This window comes from Elephas maximus, chromosome 15, assembly GCF_024166365.1.
Source record: "Elephas maximus indicus isolate mEleMax1 chromosome 15, mEleMax1 primary haplotype, whole genome shotgun sequence".
Taxonomy (NCBI): Eukaryota; Metazoa; Chordata; class Mammalia; order Proboscidea; family Elephantidae; genus Elephas; species Elephas maximus.
Window position 1 is genome coordinate 35,487,303 of NC_064833.1, and position 16,449 is coordinate 35,503,751.

The following is a 16,449-nucleotide window of genomic DNA, read 5'->3' on the forward strand; positions in this document are numbered from 1 at the left end:
TTTTATAGCTGATTTTGACTGATATTTATAGATTCTGATTCTTAAAACAGTGGTTTTGAAACTGATTTTGGGGGCTTTCTGAAGTTTCTTTGTATAATTTTGCTTCAGCCACTGGGGAAGGAAATGTCCTTAAAAACATTAAAATAAACATTCATCTACCTAACCTTAATTATTGATCAAATGTTTAAATGTGAGATACCAATGCATTCCTAGGACAAATGTCCCAAGATGGCTGACTATAATAATCTTATTTAATACAACGGTTATACATTACCCATGCTATCGAGTCGATTTTGACTCATAGGGAACCTATAACACAGAATAGAACTGCCTAATAGGGTTTCCAAAGCTGTAAATCTTTATAGAAGCAGACTGCTGCAGAGCAGCTGGTGGGTTCAAACCACTGACCTTTCAGTTAGCAGTCAAGTGTTTAACCACTGGACCACCAGAGCTCCTTTGATTCTACACTGTATACCACAATTTGCATAATGATTATAAATCATTACCATAAAACAATGTCCAACTCCAAACTTTTCATTTCCCATGTTGCCTTGGTTCTACTTTTGCCCCCCCGTGATTGAAAATTTCTAGAAATGTTCTCTGGTGACACACAGGTAAGGCAAAGGAAGTTGAAGGACGAAAAACTATTATAGGCACAGAAATATCAACATATGCATTTATTTCATGTAACACGTGTATATACAATACACTATATACTTTAAAAGAAAACATTTATTTTAAAGCAATGTATATTATTTTTCTTCATTCAGTCCAAGAAAATAGACAGGATGGTCACCATTTACCTCCTATAAATAATTACATTAACCATTTCTCTGAGAATTTATTTAAATTCCACTTCTTAAGACCAAGAATTTGAGGCTGCTTACCAACAAAACATAGAGTAAAATAAAAAAATACACATAAAAAGTAAAAATATCAGAGTCAAGTAAAAGTAAATGCAACTGTAAGAACAATATAAGTGCTGTATTTAGGGTTTTAGACTTCACTCTGAGCTTTTGAGCAGCCAGGTTAAAAGCAAAGCGGGATCAACTGTGAATTCTAATTAAGGAAATGATGCCCATCCAGAATCTAGAATAAAATCTCACCCAATGATTTTACCATTCGTATCTTGTAAATTACAAATATGTTTCTTTTTTCAATATAAAGAATTACTTGCCTAAAAACTACAAAAATTTAGAGTCCGACTGTAACCCTCCAATTTTTCAGGCCCTGTTATGGACTGAACTGTGTCCCCCAAAAATGGATGCAAACTTGGCTAGGCCATGATTCCCAGTATTGTGTGGTAGTCCACCATTTTGTTATCTGATGTGATTATCCTATGTGCTGTAAATCCTAGCTTCTATTATGTCAATGAGGCAAGATTAGAGGCAGTTATGTTAATAAGGCAGAATTCAATCTACAGCATTAGGTTGTATCTTGATTCAATTTCTTCTGAGATATAAAATAGAGAATCAAGCAGAGAGGAGAGGGACCTCATGCCACCAAGGAAGAAGCAACAGGAGCGAAGTGTGTCCTTTGGACCAGGGGTCCCTGCGGTGAGAAGCTCCCAGGCCAGGGACAGATTGATGAAAAGAACCTTCGCCCGGAGTTGACAGAGAGAGAGAGAGCCTTCCCCTGGAGCTGCTGCCCTGAATTCAGGCTTTGAGCCTCCAATACTATGAGAGAATAAACTTGCGTTTGTTAAAACCATCCACTTGTGATATTTCTATTATAACAGCACTAGATAACTAAGACAGGCCCTGAATTCAAAGACAGGGGTCTTTATAAAAGAAAGAGCAGGAGGATTTAGTCACAAGAAAACACACCGGAAGCTCATATGAAAACTGAAGCAGAGGCTGGAGGGATCCAGCTACAAGCCAAAGAATGCCAAGGATTACAAACAAACAGCAGAAACTAGGAAGAGGCAAGGAAGGATTCTTTACCAGAGCATTCAGAGCTGATGTATGTCGTTGTTGCTGTTGTTAGGTGCCGTCGAGTCGGTTCCGACTCATAGCGACCCTATGCACAACAGAATGAAACACTGCCTGATCCTGTGCCATCCTCACAATCGTTGTTATGCTTGAGCTCATTGTTGCAGCCACTGTGTCAATCCACCTTGTTGAGGGTCTTCCTCTCTTCCACTGACCCTGTACTTTGCCAAGCACGATGTCCTTCTCCAAAGACTGATCCCTCCTGGCAACATGTCCAAAGTATCTAAGATGCAGTCTCGCCATCCTTGCTTCTAAGGAGCATTCTGGTTGTACTTCTTCAAGACAGATTTATTCGTTCTTCTGGCAGTCCATGGTATGTATATTCAATATTCTTCACCAACACCACAATTCAAAGGCATCAATTCTTCTTCGGTCTTCCTTATTCATTGTCTGGCTTTCACATGCATATGATGCAATTGAAAATAGCATGGCTTGGGTCAGGCGCACCTTAGTGTTCAAGGTGACATATTTGCTCTTTAACACTTTAAGGAGGTCCTTTGCAGCAGATTTGCCCACTGCAGTGGGTCTTTTGATTTCTTGACTGCTGCTTCCATGGCTGTTGATTGTGGATCCAAGTAAAATGAAATCCTTGACAACTTCAATCTTGTCTCCATTTATCATGATGTTACTCATTGGTCCACTTGTGTGGATTTTTGTTTTCTTTATGTTGAGGTGCAATCCATACTGAAGGCTGTGGTCTTTGATATTCATTAGTAAGTGCTTCAAGTCCTCTTCACTTTCAGCAAGCAAGGTTGTGTCATCTGCATAACGCAGGTTGTTAAATGAATCTTCATCCAATCCTGATGCCCTATTCTTCTTCATATAGTATTAAAAAAAAAAAAAAAAATAGTATAGATGTAGTCAATTTGATTTCTGTGTGTTGCACCTGGCGAGGTCCATGTGTATAGTTGCTGTTTATGTTGGTGAAAGAAGGTATTAGCAATGAAGAAGTCGCTGGTCTTGCAAAATTCTATCATTCGATCTCCAGCATTGTTTCTATCACCAAGGCCATATTTTCCAACTACTGATCCTTCTTCTTTGTTTCCAACTTTCGCATTAAAATCACCAGTAATTATCAATGCATCTTGATTGCATGTTCAATCAATTTCAGACTTCAGCAGCTGATAAAAATCTTCTATTTCTTCATCTTTGGCCCTAGTGGTTGGTATGTATGTTTGAATAATAGTCGTATTAACTGTTCTTCCTTGTACGCATATGGATATTATTCTATGACGGACAGCACTGTACTTCAGGATAGATCTTGAATGCTCTTTTTGATGATGAAAGCAACACCATTCCTCTTCAAGCCGTCATTTCCAGCATAGTAAACTATATGACTGTCCGATTTCAGTCCACTTCAGTTCACTAATGCCTAGGGTATCGATGTTTATGCATTGCATTTCATTTTTGACGATTTCTAATTTTCCTAGATTCATACTTCGTACATTCCCGGTTCCAATTATTAATGGATGTTTGCAGCTGTTTCTTCTCATTTTGAGTCATGCCATATCAGCAAATGAAGGTCTCGAAAGCTTTACTCCATTCACGTCATTAAGGTCGACTCTACTCTGAGGAGGCAGCTCTTCCCTAGTCATCTTTTGAGTGCCTTCCAAGCTGGAGGGCTCATCTTCCAGCACTATGTCAGACAATGTTCCGCTGCTATTCAGAAGGTTTTCACTGGCTAATACTTTTCAGAAGTAGACTGCTGGGTCCTTCTTCCTAGTCTGTCTTAGTCTGGAAGCTCAGCTGAAACCTGTCCTCCATGGGTGACCCTGCTGGTATCTGAATACCAGCGGCATAGCTTCCAGCATCACAGCAACACGCAAGCCCCCACAATACGACAAACTGACAGACACGTGAGCTGATGCATGGTCCTGCTGAAACCTTTACTTTGAATTTGTACTCTCCAGAAATGTAAAAGAATGAACTTCAGTTGGTAATTGTTGGTAAGTGTCATCGAGTCAGTTCCAACTCATAATGACCCTATGTACAACAGAATGAAACACTGCCCAGTCCTGCGCCATCCTCATAAGCACTGCCATGTATGAGCCAACTGTTTCAGCCACTGTGTCAGTTCATTTCATTGAGGGTATTCCTGTTTTTTGGCTGACCCTCTACTTCACCAAGCACGATGTTCTTCTCCGGGGACTGGTCCCTCCTGATAACATGTCCCAAAAGTATGTGAGACAAAGTTTCGCCATCATTGACGCAAAGGAGCATTCTGGCTGTACTTCCAAAACAGGTTTGTTCTTTCTTCTGGCAGTCCATCAAGTACTGAATATTCTTCACCAACACCATAATTCAAAGACATCAATGCTTCTTCAGTCTTACTTATTCACTGTCCAGCTTTTGCATGCATTATGAGGGTAACTGAAAACACCAAGACTTGGGTCAGGTGCCCCTTAGTGCACAAGGTGATCTCTCTGCTCTTTAACACTTCAAAGAAGTCTTTTGCAGCAGATTTGCCCAACGCAACACGTCCTTTGATTTCCTACCTGCTGCTTCCATGGGCACTGATTATAAATACAAGTAAAATGAAATCCTTGACAACTTCAGTATTTTCTCCATTTATGATGATGCTGCTAATTGGTCTAGTTGTAAGATTTTTGTTTTCTTTATGTTGAGGTGTAATCCATACTGAAGGCTGTAGTCTTTGATGTTCATCAGTAAGTATTTGATCGTCATCAGTAAGTATTTCGAGAAGAGTTTCCTTTCAGCAAGCAAGGCTGTGTCATTTGCATATCGCAGGTTGTTAACGAGCCTTCCTCCAATCCTGATGCCTCCTTCTTTACACAGTCCAGCTCCCCAGGCTATTTGTTCAGCATACAAATTGAATAAGTATGGTTGAAAGGATACAACTCCCCCCAAGCCCCCAAACTAAAAATTTCCAGATTTTAAGCAATGCACTATTCCTCCGGTGTGTTAAAACGACTGCCTCTTGGTCTCTGTACATGTTCCACATGAGCACTTTGTGTTCTGAAGTTCCCATTCTTCTTGATATTAGCCATAATTTCTTACAATCCACATAGTTGAATGCCTTTGCATAGTCAGTAAAACACAAGCAAACATCTTTCTGGTATTCTCTGCTTTCAGCCAAGATCCATCTGACATCAGCAATGATGCCCCTCATTCCATATCCTCTTCTGAATTCAGCTTGAATTTCTGGCATTCCCTGTTGATGTACTATTGCAACTGTTTTTAAATTCTCTTCAGCATAATTTTACTTGCATGTGATACTAATGATAGTGCTCGATAATTTCTGCATTTGGTAGGATCACCTTTATTTGCAATGAGCATAAACACGGATCTCTTCCACTCGGTTGGCCAAGTAGCTGTCTTCCAAATTTCTTGCCATAGATGAGTGAGTGCTTCTAGCACTGCATCCATTTGTTGAAACATCTCAATTGGTATTCTGTCCATTCCTGAAGCCTTGTTTTTCACCAATGACTTCAGTGTAGCTTGGATTTCTTCCTTCAGTGCCATCAGTTCTTGATCATATGCTACCTCCTGAAATGGTTGAGCGTTGACCAATTCTTTTTGGTACAGTGACTCTGTGTATTCCTTCCATCTTCTTTTGATGCTTCCTGAGTCATTCAAATTTTTTGCCCATAAAATTCTTCAATATTCCAACCAGAGGTTTGAAATTCTTCTTTAGTTCTTTCAGCTTATGGAATGTTGAGTGTGTTCTTCCCTTTTGGTTTTTAAACTCCAGGTCTTTGTACATTTCATTATAATGCTTTTTCTTCTCAAGCTGCCCTTTGAAATCTTCTGTTCAGCTCTTTTACTTCATCATTTCTTCCATTTGGTTTAGCTACTCTATGTTCCACAGCAAGTTTCAGAGTCTATTCTGACATCCATTTTGGTCTTATCTTTTTCTCCTGTCTTTTTAACAACCTTCTGCTTTCTTTATGTATGATGTCATTAATATCATCCCATAACTTGTCTGGTCTTTGGTCATTAGTGTTCAACGTGTCAAACGTATTCTTGAGATCTCCAAATTCAGGTGGGATATACTCAAGAAGCACCCCTGGTGGTGCAGTGGTTAAGAGCTCACCTGCTAACCAAAGGGTTGGCAGTTCGAATCCACCAGCCGCTCCTTGGAAACCCTATGGGGCAGTTCTACTCTGTCCTATAGGGTCACTATGAGCTGGAATCAACTTGATGGCAATGGGTTTGGGTTCAATGGGTTTATACCCCGGGTCATAATATGGCTCTCGTATACTTATTTTAATTTTCTTCAGCTTCAACTTGAACTTGATATGAGCAATTGATAGTCTTATCTCCAGTTGGCCCCTGGCCTTGTCTCTTTCCATAGAAGATGTGGTCAATTTGATTCCTGTGTACTCCATCTGGTGAGGTCCACGTGGATAGTCACTGTTTATGTTGTTGAGAAAAGGTATTTTCAGTGAATGGGTAATTGGTCTTGTAAAATTCTATGATGCGATCGCCAGCATTCTTTCTATCACCAAGGTCACATTTTCCAACTACTGATCCTTCTTCTTTGTTTCCAACTTTTACATTTCAAGCACCAGTAATTATCAATACATTTTGATTGCATGTTCGATCAATTTCAGACTTCAGCAGCTGATAAAAATCTTCTATTTCTTCATCTTTGGCCCTAGTGGTTGGTATATATATTTGAATAACAGTCGTATTAACGGTTCTTCCTTGTACGCGTATGGATATTATCCTATCACAGACAATGTTGTACTTTAGGATAGATCTTGAAATGTTCTTTTTGACAATGCATGCAATGCCGTTCCTCTTCAATTTGTTATTCCCGGCACAGAAGACCATATCATTTTTCAATTCAAAATAGCCAGTAACAGTCCATTTCAGCTCACTAATGCCTAGGACATCAGCCAAGTGTTCCATTTCATATTTGACAACTTCCAATTTTCCTTGATTCATATTTCATACATTCCATGTTCTGAGTATGAAAGGATGTTTGCAGTTGTTTCTTCTCATTTTGAGTTGTGCCACATCAGCAAATAAAGGCCCCAGAAGCTTTACTCCATCTATGACATTAAGGTTGACTCTACTTTGAGAAAGTAGCTCTTCCCCAATTATATTTTACTGTCTTCCAACCAGAGGGGCTCATCTTCCAGCGCTATATTAGACGATGTTCCGCTGCTATCCGTAAGGTTTTCACTGGCCAATTTTTTCAGAAATAGATCACCAGGTCCTTCTTTCTAGTCTGTCTTGGTCTGGAAACTCTGTTGAAACCCGTCCACCATAAGTAACCCTGCTGGTATTTGAAATACTCATGGTATAACTTCCAGCATCACAGCAACATGCAAGTCACCACAATACAATAAGCTGACAGATGGGTGGTGGTTTTGTTGTTTAAGACACCCTGTTTGTAGTACTATGCTTTGGCAGCCTTAGGAAATTAATACATGGAGGCCTAGTTTATTTATACATGTAAACATAATCTTTAGGTTATTAAGAGGAGGGGAAATTATAATTAATATTAATTTATATAGAAAAGAAACAGACGTATATAGTTCCTTTCAGAGACATTTTAATCATAATGATTAAATCCACTGGTTCCTTAAAATGAATTTTTAGACTTATTCCTTAATAATAATTGATAAATTAACTCTATTTTTTTATATTAATATTTAGAAGAATGACTAAGAGGATGATAATAAATTCGTTTTTAAAAGACAGTTTGTCAAATCTATGCACCCAATGACAGGGCTCCAAAATACATAAACTCTAACAGCGCTTAAAAGAGAGACTGACAATTCCACAATAACAGTAGAAGATTTCAACGCATCACTCTCAGTAAAGGACAGAACATCTAGAAACAAACTCAGCAAAGATACAGAAGATCTAAAGGGCACAATCAGCCAGCCTGAACTCACAGACATATATAGAACACTCCACCCAACAGATGCAAAGTACACATCCTTTTCTAATGCACATGGAACATTCTACAGAATAGATTACATCTTAGGCCACAAAGCAACCCTTAACAAAATTCAAAACACTGAGATAATACAAACTATCATCTCTGATTACAATGCCATCAAAGTAGAAATTAACAACAGGAAGAGCAAGGAAAAAAAAAATCAATTACAGGGACACTGAATAACACCCTGCTTAAAAACCACTGGGTAAGAGAAGAAATCAGAGATGGAATCAAAAAACTCCTAGAATCAAACGAGAATGAAAACACATCACACCAAAGCCTTTGGGACACGGCAAAGGCAGTGATCAGAGATTAATTTACAGTAATAGATGCACACATCAAAAAAGAAGAAAGGGACAAAAATCAAAACACAACTCCAACAATAGAAAGAGAAAAGCAAAAGAATCCCACAGCCACCAGAAGAAAGGAAATAATGATCAAAGCAGAAATAAACGAAATAGAGAATAGAAAAACAACAGAAAGAATCAACAAAACCAAAAGTTGGTTCTTTGAAAGAATCAACAAAATTGACAAGCCACTGGTCAAAATGACAAAAGAAAAACAGGAGAGGATGCAAATAACCCAAATAAGAAATGAAATGGGGGACATTACAACAGGCCGAACTGAAATAAAAAAGATCATAACAGAGTACTATGAAAAACTATACTCCAACAAATTTGAAAACCTAGAGGCAATGGATAAATTTCTAGAAACACACTACTTACCCAAACTAACATAAAATGCAGTTGAAATTCTGAACAGACCCATACAAGAGATTGAAAAGGTAAAAAAAAAAAAAAAAAACTCCAAACAAACAAACAAAAAAACCCTGGTCCAGATGGCTTTACTGGAGAATTTTACCAAGCATTTAGAGAAGAGCTTACACCAGTACTACTCAACTATTTCAGAACACAGAAAAGGAAGGGATACTTCTGAATACATTCTATGTAGCCAGCATGACCCTGATATCGAAACCAGGCAAAGACACCACAAAAAAAAAAGAAAATTACAGACCAATACCTCTCATGAATATAGATGTAAAAATTCTCAACAAAATTCTAGCCAATAGAATTCAGCATCATATCAAAAAAATAATACACCATAGCCAAGTAGGATGCATACCAGGCACACAAGGATGGTTCAACATTAGAAGATCAGTCAATGCAATCTACCACATAAATAAAAGAATCAAATGATCATCTCAATCAATGCAGAAAAGTCCAACACCCAACCCTGATAAAAACTCTCAGTAAAATAGGGATAGAAGGGAAATTCCTCAACATAATAAAGGGTATCTATACAAAACCACAGCCAACATCATTCTTAATGAAGAGAGGCTGAAAACATTCCCCTAGAGAACAGGAACAAGACAAGGGTGCCCTTTATCACCACTTCTATTTAACACTGTGCTGGAAGTCCTAGCCAGAGCAATAAGGAAAGAAAAAGAAATAAAGGGCATCCAAATCGGTAATGAAGAAGTATGATTATGATACTATACATAGAAAACCCAAAAGACTCCACAGGAAAACTACAGCAAATAATACAAAGATTCAGCAGAGTAGCAGTAAAAAAGATAAACATACAAAAATCAGTTGGATTCCTATACACCAGTAAAGAAAATGACAAAAATGAAATCAGGAAACCACTACCATTTATAATAGCCCCTAAAAAAATAAAATACTTAGGAATAAACCTAACCAGGAATGTAACAGACCTATACAAAGAAAACTATAAAACACTACTGCAAGAAATCAAAAGAGAGCTACATAATTGGAAAGACATACCATGCTCATGGAGAAGCAGACATTGTGAAAATGACAATTGTGCCCAACTGCAATTTACAAATACAATACAATCCCAATTCAAATACTGACAACATTCTTTAAAGAGATGGAAAAACTAATCGTTAACTATATGGAAAGGAAAGAGGCCCTGGAAAAGTAAAGCACTATTAAAGAAGAAGAATAAAGTAAGACTAGCATTACCTGACCTCAGAATTTAGCACTACCTGACCTCAGAATCTACTATATAGCTACGGTAGTCAAAACAGCCTGGTACTGGGACAGTAACAGATACACTGACTAATGGAATGGAATTGAGAACCCAGATGTAAATCCATCCACCTACGGTCACCTGGTCTTCGACAAGGGCCCAAAGTCCATCAAATGGGGAAAAGACAGTCATTTGAACAAATGGTGCTGGCAAAACTGGATATACATCTGCAAAAAAATGAAACAGGACCTATACCTCACACCATACACAAAAACTAATTCAAAATGGATCAAAGACGTAAACATAAAACCAAAAACTATTAAAAAATAGAGTCAACACTAGAGATCCTAACATACAGCATTAACAGGATACAAACCATAACTAACAACACACAAACTCCACAAGATAAGCTAGATAACTGGGATCTTCTAAAAATTAAACACTTATGCTCATCAAACACTTCACCAGAAGGGTAAAAAGAGAACCTACAGACTGGGAAAAAATCTTTGGCTATTATAAATCCAACAAAGGTCTAGTCTCTGAAATCTACAGGAAAATCCAACATCTCTACAACAAAAGGACAAATAATTCAATTAATAAAGGGGCAAAGGAAATGAAAAGACACTTCACCAAAGAAGACATTCAAGCGGCTAACAGACACATAAGGAAATGCTGGTGATCACTAGCCATTCTTTTTTTTTTTGCCATTAGAGAAATGCAAATCAAAACCACAATGAGATACCATCTCACCCCTGCAATACTGGCAGGAATCAAAAAAAAGCAGAAAATAAATGTTGGAGAGGCTGTGGGGAGATTAGAACTATTATGCATTGGTGGTGAGAGGGCAAAATGGTATAATCATTTTGGAAAATGATATGGCACTTCCTCAGAAGGCTAGAAATAGAAATACCGTATGATCCAGCAATCCCACTCCCAGGAATATATCCTAGAGAAATAAGAGCTGTCACATGAATAGACATATGCATACCCATGTTCACTGCAGCACTGTCACAATAGCAAAGAGAAGGAAACAACCTAGATGCCCATCAACAGATGAATGGATAAACAAACTATGATACTTACACACAATGGAGTACTATGAAACAATAAAGAACAATGATGAATCTGTGAAGCATTTCACAACATGGATGAATCTCGAGGGCATTATGCTGAGTGAAATAAGTCAATCACAAAAGGGCAAATATTGTATGAGGCCACTACTATAAAAACTCATGAGAAGGTTTACACACAAAAAGAAATAATCTTTGATGGTTACAAGGGAGGGGTGGGGTGGGGATGGAAAAAAACTAAATAGACAATAGATAAGTGGTAACTTTGATGAAGGGTAAGTTAGTACACAATACTGGAAAAACCAGCACAACTCGTACAAGGCAAGGTCATGGAAGCTCCATAGGCACATCCAAACTCCCTGAGGGACCCAATTACTGGGCTGAGGGCTATGGGGACCATAGTCTCAGGGAGCATCTAGCTCAACTGGCATAACACAGTTTATAAAGAAAATGTTCTACATACTACTTTGGTGAATAGCACGTGGGGTTTTAAAAGCCTACGAGCAACTATCTAAGATACTCTACTGGTCTCACTCCTTCCGGAGCAAGGGAGAGTGAAGAAAACTAAAGACACAAGGGAAAGACTAATCCAAAGGACTAATGGACCACAACTACCATGGTCTCCACCAGACTGACTCCAGTACACCTAGATGTTGTCCGGCTACCACCACTGACTGCTCTGACAGGGATCACAATAGAGGGTCCCAGACAGGGCTGGAGAAAAATGTAGAACAAAATTCTAACTCACAAAAAAAGACCAGACTTATTAGCCTAACAGAGACTGAAGAAACCCTGAGAGCATGGCCCCTGGATACCCTTTTAGCTCAGTGATGAAGTCACTCCTGAGACCTACCCTTCATCCAAAGATTAAACAAAATGACACTAAAGAGGCACACCAGCCCAGGGGCAAGGACTAGGTGGCAGGAAGGGACAGGAAAGCTCGTAATAGGGAACCCAAGGTCGAGAAGGGAGAGTTTATGGCATGTTGTGGGGTTGTAAGCCAATGTCATAAAACAATACATGTACTAACTGTTTAATGCGAAGCTAGTTTGTTCTGTAAACCTTCACCTAAACTACAATTAAAAAAAAAAAAAAAAAAAGGCTTGCCAAAAAAGAACTGTATCCTTATAAATATTTCAGAGAAACTGAAATAAAAATTAAATTGGACATGGATTTCTGTCATGATAATTACATGCCTGTTAGATGGAATATCTTACTGAATTCAATTACTATATGGTATTTATAAGAGAGAGTTCAAGAGTATCTTTTGGAACATCACCAACAAAAACATTAAGTCAGTTTGAGCTGTGTGATTCAATAATAATGTTTCATTTTCAAAATTGAGATTTACAAAGTAAGAAAACAAGTAAAATTTCATTACAAATATAGTCAAATTAATGTTAAAAAAAATAAAGATTTATATATATATATAGTGAAATTTCTTCCTAGCCATCTTTAAAAAGACAGGGACACTTACAGTGGTCTTATCAAATTCAGCCTCTGATGATGTTGGTGACAGAGGACTAATGGGGCTTATAGATGGGGAGCTCTCAACACTGGAGACGTATTCGGGATCAGGAACATATAAAACCTTTAAGAAAATATTCACAAAAGGATTTAGTAAAACCAAAATGTTAATATTCAGGTTGTATTCAAGCACCATTGTCTCTGACTTCAAGCAATAAATAGAAAAAATAGCTTAGAGATTAAAAGAATATTTATTATCATAAGTCTAACGAAGTTTAAAAAACAGATACTTAAAATCAATTTAGACAAGTTGATAATACGTCCTATTGGAGATAGGGTGGAAACAGTAATTCTCATACACTATTGCTGTCCCTCTTAAAGGACAACTGGGCATTAGCTATAAATACTAAACATGCACATACTCTTTGATCCAGCGATTGCAGTTCTAAACATTCACCCTGCAGAAATGCCTGCACATATAGAAAAATAGATATGTATAAAGTGTTCACTACGGCAATGTTTAAAATAATAAAAACGGAAATAGTATAAAGCTTACTGAGTAACTAATGAACTGTGATGCATCATACCCACACATGAGAAAGACTGAGATAGGGCTGTGCTTAAATATCTTTCAAGAAATGAAGTTAAATAATAATAATAATACAAAAATAGAATATTTTTGGAAGGAGATGCAAACTGGTAACTGTGGTTCCTTCTGGAAAAGGAAATTGGAGGCTTGAGATGGAAGGGTAACTTACCTTGTAAAATATTCACATTTCACATTTTTCTGTCATGGCACGTATTACTTTGAATATTTTAAAAGCTAATTAAAATATATCCAAAAACACAATTCACAATTATTTTCAGTATGTATTAAGAAGGAAATACATATGGATATAAATGAGTTAATTTTGTCTTATATAGCCAATATGATTTATTTGAAGTATGTCTAAAATTATTTGTCTAATATTTTATATTATTAACTACATTGCAATAGATACTTTGTCTTGCTACTTAAAATTTCTAAGTTTCAATGCATTAAAAAAAAAAAGATATTACCTGTCCAGTAACAACTGCTCGGGAGAATAACTTATTTAACTGAACAAGTTCATTGGGTGTTGTATCAAATTTCAGGGCTATACTGTTCAAAGAATCCCTTGATTCAACCTGTTTCAAAGAAAAAAATAAAATTTTTTAATCTGTTAAACCAGAAAAACTAAACTAAGACATTTAACCATTATTAATATTTCTAGGGACCAATCTTATACTTGATTAACAAATACTATTTTCATCTTTGGAGATAAGTGTCAAGAAATTTGTGTTTTATCATCAAACAGTCTCAATCTATTATGATCCAGACTGTATGCTTTAGCGCAATACATCACAATTACACGTGGGTCTCTACTTCAAGCAATTTCAAAATAAAAAATATAATTTACAAAACACAAACTCAAATGATTTTCATTTTACAAAGGCTTTAAAATAACACTCCTTTAAATAGTTCCCAAAATATATACAATTTCAAGAAACATACTAATTTTATTTTCGCAAATTATACCTGTACAAAAAAAAAACTCAAAATGAGATTTCTACCGATCTGTCTATATACTGCCACTTGTTGTTGTTGTTAGATGCCGTCGAGTCAGTTCCGACTCATAGTGACCCTATGCACAACAGAACGAAACACTGCCCTGTCCTGAGCCATCCTTACAATCGTTGTTATGCTTGAGCTCGTTGTTGCAACCACTGTGTCAATCCACCTCGTTGAGGGTTTTCCTCTTTTCTGCTGACCCTGTACTTTGCCAAGCATGAGGTCCTTCTCCAGGGACTGATCCCTCCTGACAACATGTCCAAAGTATGTAAGACGCAGTCTCGCCATCCTTGCCTCTAAGGAGCGTTCTGGCTGTACTTCTTCTACGACAGATTTGTTCATTCTTTTGGCAGTCCATGGTATATTCAATGTTCTTCGCCAACACCACAATGCAAAGGTGTCAACTCTTCTTCGGTCTTCCTTATTCATTGACCAGCTTTCACATGCAATACTGCCACTTAGATACATAAATTAGAAAATATATTTGAACCAAAGTTGAGTAATCTACTCCTGAATCTTTAGTATATTTCTATCATCACATTTATAGAAATCTTAAATCATGGGATTTTTGCCAATTTTCCTGAAAGAAAAAGTTACTTAATTTATGAATAGTTAAAATATTCCTTCAGTGTCCTCTGTACACAGGGTATTATGACAACACTGTAAATAAAACAGCAAGGAATTTACAATCTAGTTGGAAAAGAAAACAGATATACAGAAAAAGTTATATAAAAGATGAAAAGCAATTTAAAATGGAACAACAATGTAACAGGAGTCCCAAGTAAGGATGGAGCACCATAAGCTTCAAATGCTCCAGAGAAGACTGCAGAAAGCTTTAAAGCTGGGTCTTAAACAATGGGTAGGGACTTGTGAAGTACTGAGAAGGGAAGGACATTCAAACTTGAGAGAATAGAACTGACACGGTTAGGAGACTGACAAAACACCTTGTAGAACACTGTCTTCCTCCCAAACCATTCAGAGTGTATTTATGAAGCACAGATCTATGACAATGGCTGCAAGAATACCAGGGCAATGAAGCACAATGATAGCAAAATGTAGTGAAATTAGTTTCAAGAATAAAGTAGGGCTCTGGAAAGAGAAAGGAGAAAAAAGAGGACATAGTCAAAGAAATAATGGCAGACAATTATCCTGAATTTATAAATGACGTGATTATTTAGACTGAAGAAATATAAAAAGCAATATAAATAAAATACGAGTGTTTAAATCCAGATTTATCATACTAGCACTACAGAACTCCACAGACAAAGAGGGAACCTTAAAAGCAGCCAGAAAGGAAAGAAAAATTGCCTAGAAATTAACAAAAATAAAAAGACAACGAACAGGCACAAGACAATGGATTCCTATCCTTGAAGAGCTCACAAAAAATAATTCTCAATCTAGAAACCTACAGACAGCTAAACTACCAGGAATAAGGGTGCAATGAAGATATTTTCAGGCATTGTTAGATTTTCCACTCACAGGTGTTCGCTGAAAGAATTACTAAAGACCTCAAGAAGAAGGAAATTAAAACCAGAAAAAGGAAGAATATGCTGGAAGCAACAATACTGGAAAAGTTACTTGGTTTGGTGATGGAAAACTTATTTATGACCTTGGGGAAGGCACTTTTAGTAAAAAGGTATAGGGATATTAAGTAAACAAAGAAGAAAATGATAATGTATAGCATTTTCTAGGTCTACTCTTGATTCTCACTGAAAGTAATTTTACAGTTAAACCTTTGTGTATGTATGCATACATACACACACGCGTGTGTGTGTGTGTGTGTGTGTGTATACACACCCACACAATTTTAACTTTGTTCTTCTTGTTGTTAGGTCCCCTCATGTCAATTTTCTACTCATGACCTCATATGACAAAGTACAACCACCCTATAAGGTTTTCTAGGTTGCAATCTTTATAGGAGCAGATTGTCAGGTCTTTCTCCCACGACCTGCTGGGTGAGTTCAAACCGCCAACCTTTTGGTTAGCAGCCGAGTGCTTAACCACTGCATCAGCAGCACTCCTATTTTAACTTTAAGGCTGCCTAAAAGTACAATAACTAATTTTATTTATATTATATTTAAGTGGTCTGGAAATTTATTTAAGCTAGATCATAAATATTTTAGAAGAAACACATTTTGAAAGTACCTTGTGGTATTATAAAAAGTTCAATTTTAAGAAAAATAAGAATATATATTTTCATAAATACAAAAATGTATGTCACATAGAGATTCACTGCTTATAATAAGAATGATGTATAAGACAATAAACATCAGTGAGGTTGGGAAATGCTTTTAAGGATTTGGTACAGAAAATAAACATAGGATTAAAAATGAAAATGAGAAGTCTAAAACAAAGACCTGCTAGAGGATGTTTTATAACTTTTATACTTTTTTATACTTGATTATTTTTCCAAAGCCCATT

General features: G+C 37.0%; 1 protein-coding gene across 10 annotated transcripts in view; it reads right to left on the reverse strand.

Moving 5' to 3' along the window:
• OXR1 (oxidation resistance 1) overlaps positions 1–16,449 on the reverse strand; it is a 488,381-nt gene that overhangs the window by 49,970 nt on the left and 421,962 nt on the right. For all 10 annotated transcript variants that reach the window (XM_049854295.1, XM_049854290.1, XM_049854289.1 and 7 more), the window contains 2 exons: positions 13,497–13,604; positions 12,448–12,561 (listed from right to left, as the gene is read on the reverse strand). In XM_049854295.1, the coding sequence (XP_049710252.1) occupies positions 12,448–12,561; positions 13,497–13,604 (222 nt within the window). The remainder of the gene's footprint in view (positions 1–12,447; positions 12,562–13,496; positions 13,605–16,449) is intronic.